Source organism: Elephantulus edwardii, unplaced genomic scaffold, assembly GCF_000299155.1.
Source record: "Elephantulus edwardii isolate Elephantulus edwardi_28Jun2011 unplaced genomic scaffold, EleEdw1.0 scaffold00089, whole genome shotgun sequence".
Lineage (NCBI taxonomy): Eukaryota > Metazoa > Chordata > Mammalia > Macroscelidea > Macroscelididae > Elephantulus > Elephantulus edwardii.
This window is the reverse complement of record NW_006399839.1, coordinates 8,806,837-8,808,753: the sequence shown is the minus strand read 5'-3', so window position 1 is coordinate 8,808,753 and position 1,917 is coordinate 8,806,837. Positions and strand designations below refer to the sequence as shown.

The following is a 1,917-nucleotide window of genomic DNA, read 5'->3' as shown; positions in this document are numbered from 1 at the left end:
GTGTGTGTGTGTGTGTGTGTGTGTGTGTGTGTGTGTGTAGTAGAGTGTGTTTAGTGAATAATAACAATAAGCAGGAGTCCCTCCTCCTTCCGCAGTATGCCGGCTGCCCAGCCGCGCTGGGAACACGTACTTGCTCCTGAAGCTTCTGCTTCTCCTTATTGGCTTCGTCCAGCTGCAGCTGCATTTCTTGGATCTGCCCAATGTCAGCAGCGGACTGAAGAGACAGAGGGGAAAGAAGAAATGTCACCTGATACTCTACTGTCCCTAATGTAGCAGAAGTCCCCTCAGATCAAGTCTCCACAGGACGCACGGGAAGCCCAGCAGGCCATTCCACTCCGAGCCCCTCAGGACAAAATGTGGGGAAGACGCTTAGGACCCCACGTGGGAGCTGCTGTCCCCTGTGACACAGGCCAGGATTGGCCAGTGGCCCTCATCACGTCTCTGGACGCTCCTCCCTCATGTCCGCTGGGAGCCCCCTGCTTGTCTCCTGAGCCCCTCGTCTCCCTCCACCTCCAGCCCACCTCCCGGGGATAAGCTGTCACCATCTCACTGGGACCACTGCAGCTTTCGTCTCCCCAGAAGCTACCTCCTGGGCCCCCAGTCAGTGCCAGACCCTCTGCTAGGGTCTGGGATACAACATGGACCACTGTCCTCATGGGCTGACGGTCTCAGGTGGCATCCTGGCTGGTCCTCGACTCCCATTCTTGTCCCTTAGAGAATTCATCAATGGCTCCATCACTCACGTTTAAAGCCCGGGACCATCAAAGCCTCCAGGAGCCCACAGTGGCCCTCCTCTGGCAGCTTCATGGAGCTCAACTCACACTCAGATCCCTCACTGGCCTCGTCTCAGGCTCTCACATGCACCACCACAGGCCCTTTGCATGTGCTGGTCCTTCTACCTTAACCATTGCCCTCTCTCTGTCCTGCTGTTACGTACCGTTAAGTTGGAACCAACTCATAGATGACTCTCCATGGGTTTTCAATAAATCACATGCAAGGTGATTATTCATTTTTTTTTCCTCTGGTAGAGCCACTGATGGATTTGAACAGTGAGTCTTCAGGTTGGCAGCACAGCTCCTTGCCACTAAGCCACCAGAGCTCCTGGTCTCCAGTGTAATCTAACTCCAATCTAACTCACTCCTGCTTCTTATTCAGATCTCCATTGCAGGGAAGCCGTACCTGGCTCCCAACCTAGGTTAGGGTGTGTGGAGCTGTATTTATTTTCTTTTAAGACTCAGCTCAGTTTGCAGGATTCCACTCAGCTCTGCAGGACTGTGGGATAAAATCTGCCTGGACCACGAATCCATGAGCTTGATGAGGAAAGGGACTGAATATGCTTTTACTCACATGATGAGTAAGTTGGCATTTTTCACAGTGTGGAACGCACAGTGGGTTCTCAGGAAATGTTACATACAAGGCAGCAGATTGATGGCTGGAAGGACGGATGGGTGGATGGACAGAGGGACAGGTGAGTGGGTGAGTGGACGGGTAGGTGAAAAGATGGCTGGATTAATGATAGATGAGTGGACAGATGGATGAAGGGGTGAGTGGATGGGTGTGTGCCTGCGTAGAAGGGGGTATGTAGGTGGATGGATGGGTGGGTGGGTGATTGGATGCATGGGTGAATGAAGAGGGTGTGTGTGTGTGTGTATGCAGGTAGATGGATGAACAGAAATGTGGACGGATGAGTGGGTGAATAGATGAGTGTGCAGGTTGTCAGTGGGTGGATGGATAGATGTGTAGGTGACTAGATGCAAGGGTGGATGGGTGTATATGTGTAGGGGATGGATGGATGGATGGATGGACGGAAGGACTGGAGGGTGGAAGGATGGGTGAGTGTGTGAATGGGGTGTGTGTGGGTGGATGGATGGATGGATGGATGGGCGTGTATTTGTGTGTGTGTATGGATGGAGGGTG

The 1,917-nt window shown here is 52.8% G+C and overlaps 1 protein-coding gene across 1 annotated transcript in view; it reads right to left on the bottom strand.

The window, feature by feature from the left end:
* MYO18B (myosin XVIIIB) overlaps positions 1-1,917 on the bottom strand; it is a 321,585-nt gene that overhangs the window by 109,182 nt on the left and 210,486 nt on the right. Inside the window, exon 36 of the mRNA XM_006890467.1 lies at positions 131-214. Within this exon, the coding sequence (XP_006890529.1) occupies positions 131-214 (84 nt within the window). The remainder of the gene's footprint in view (positions 1-130; positions 215-1,917) is intronic.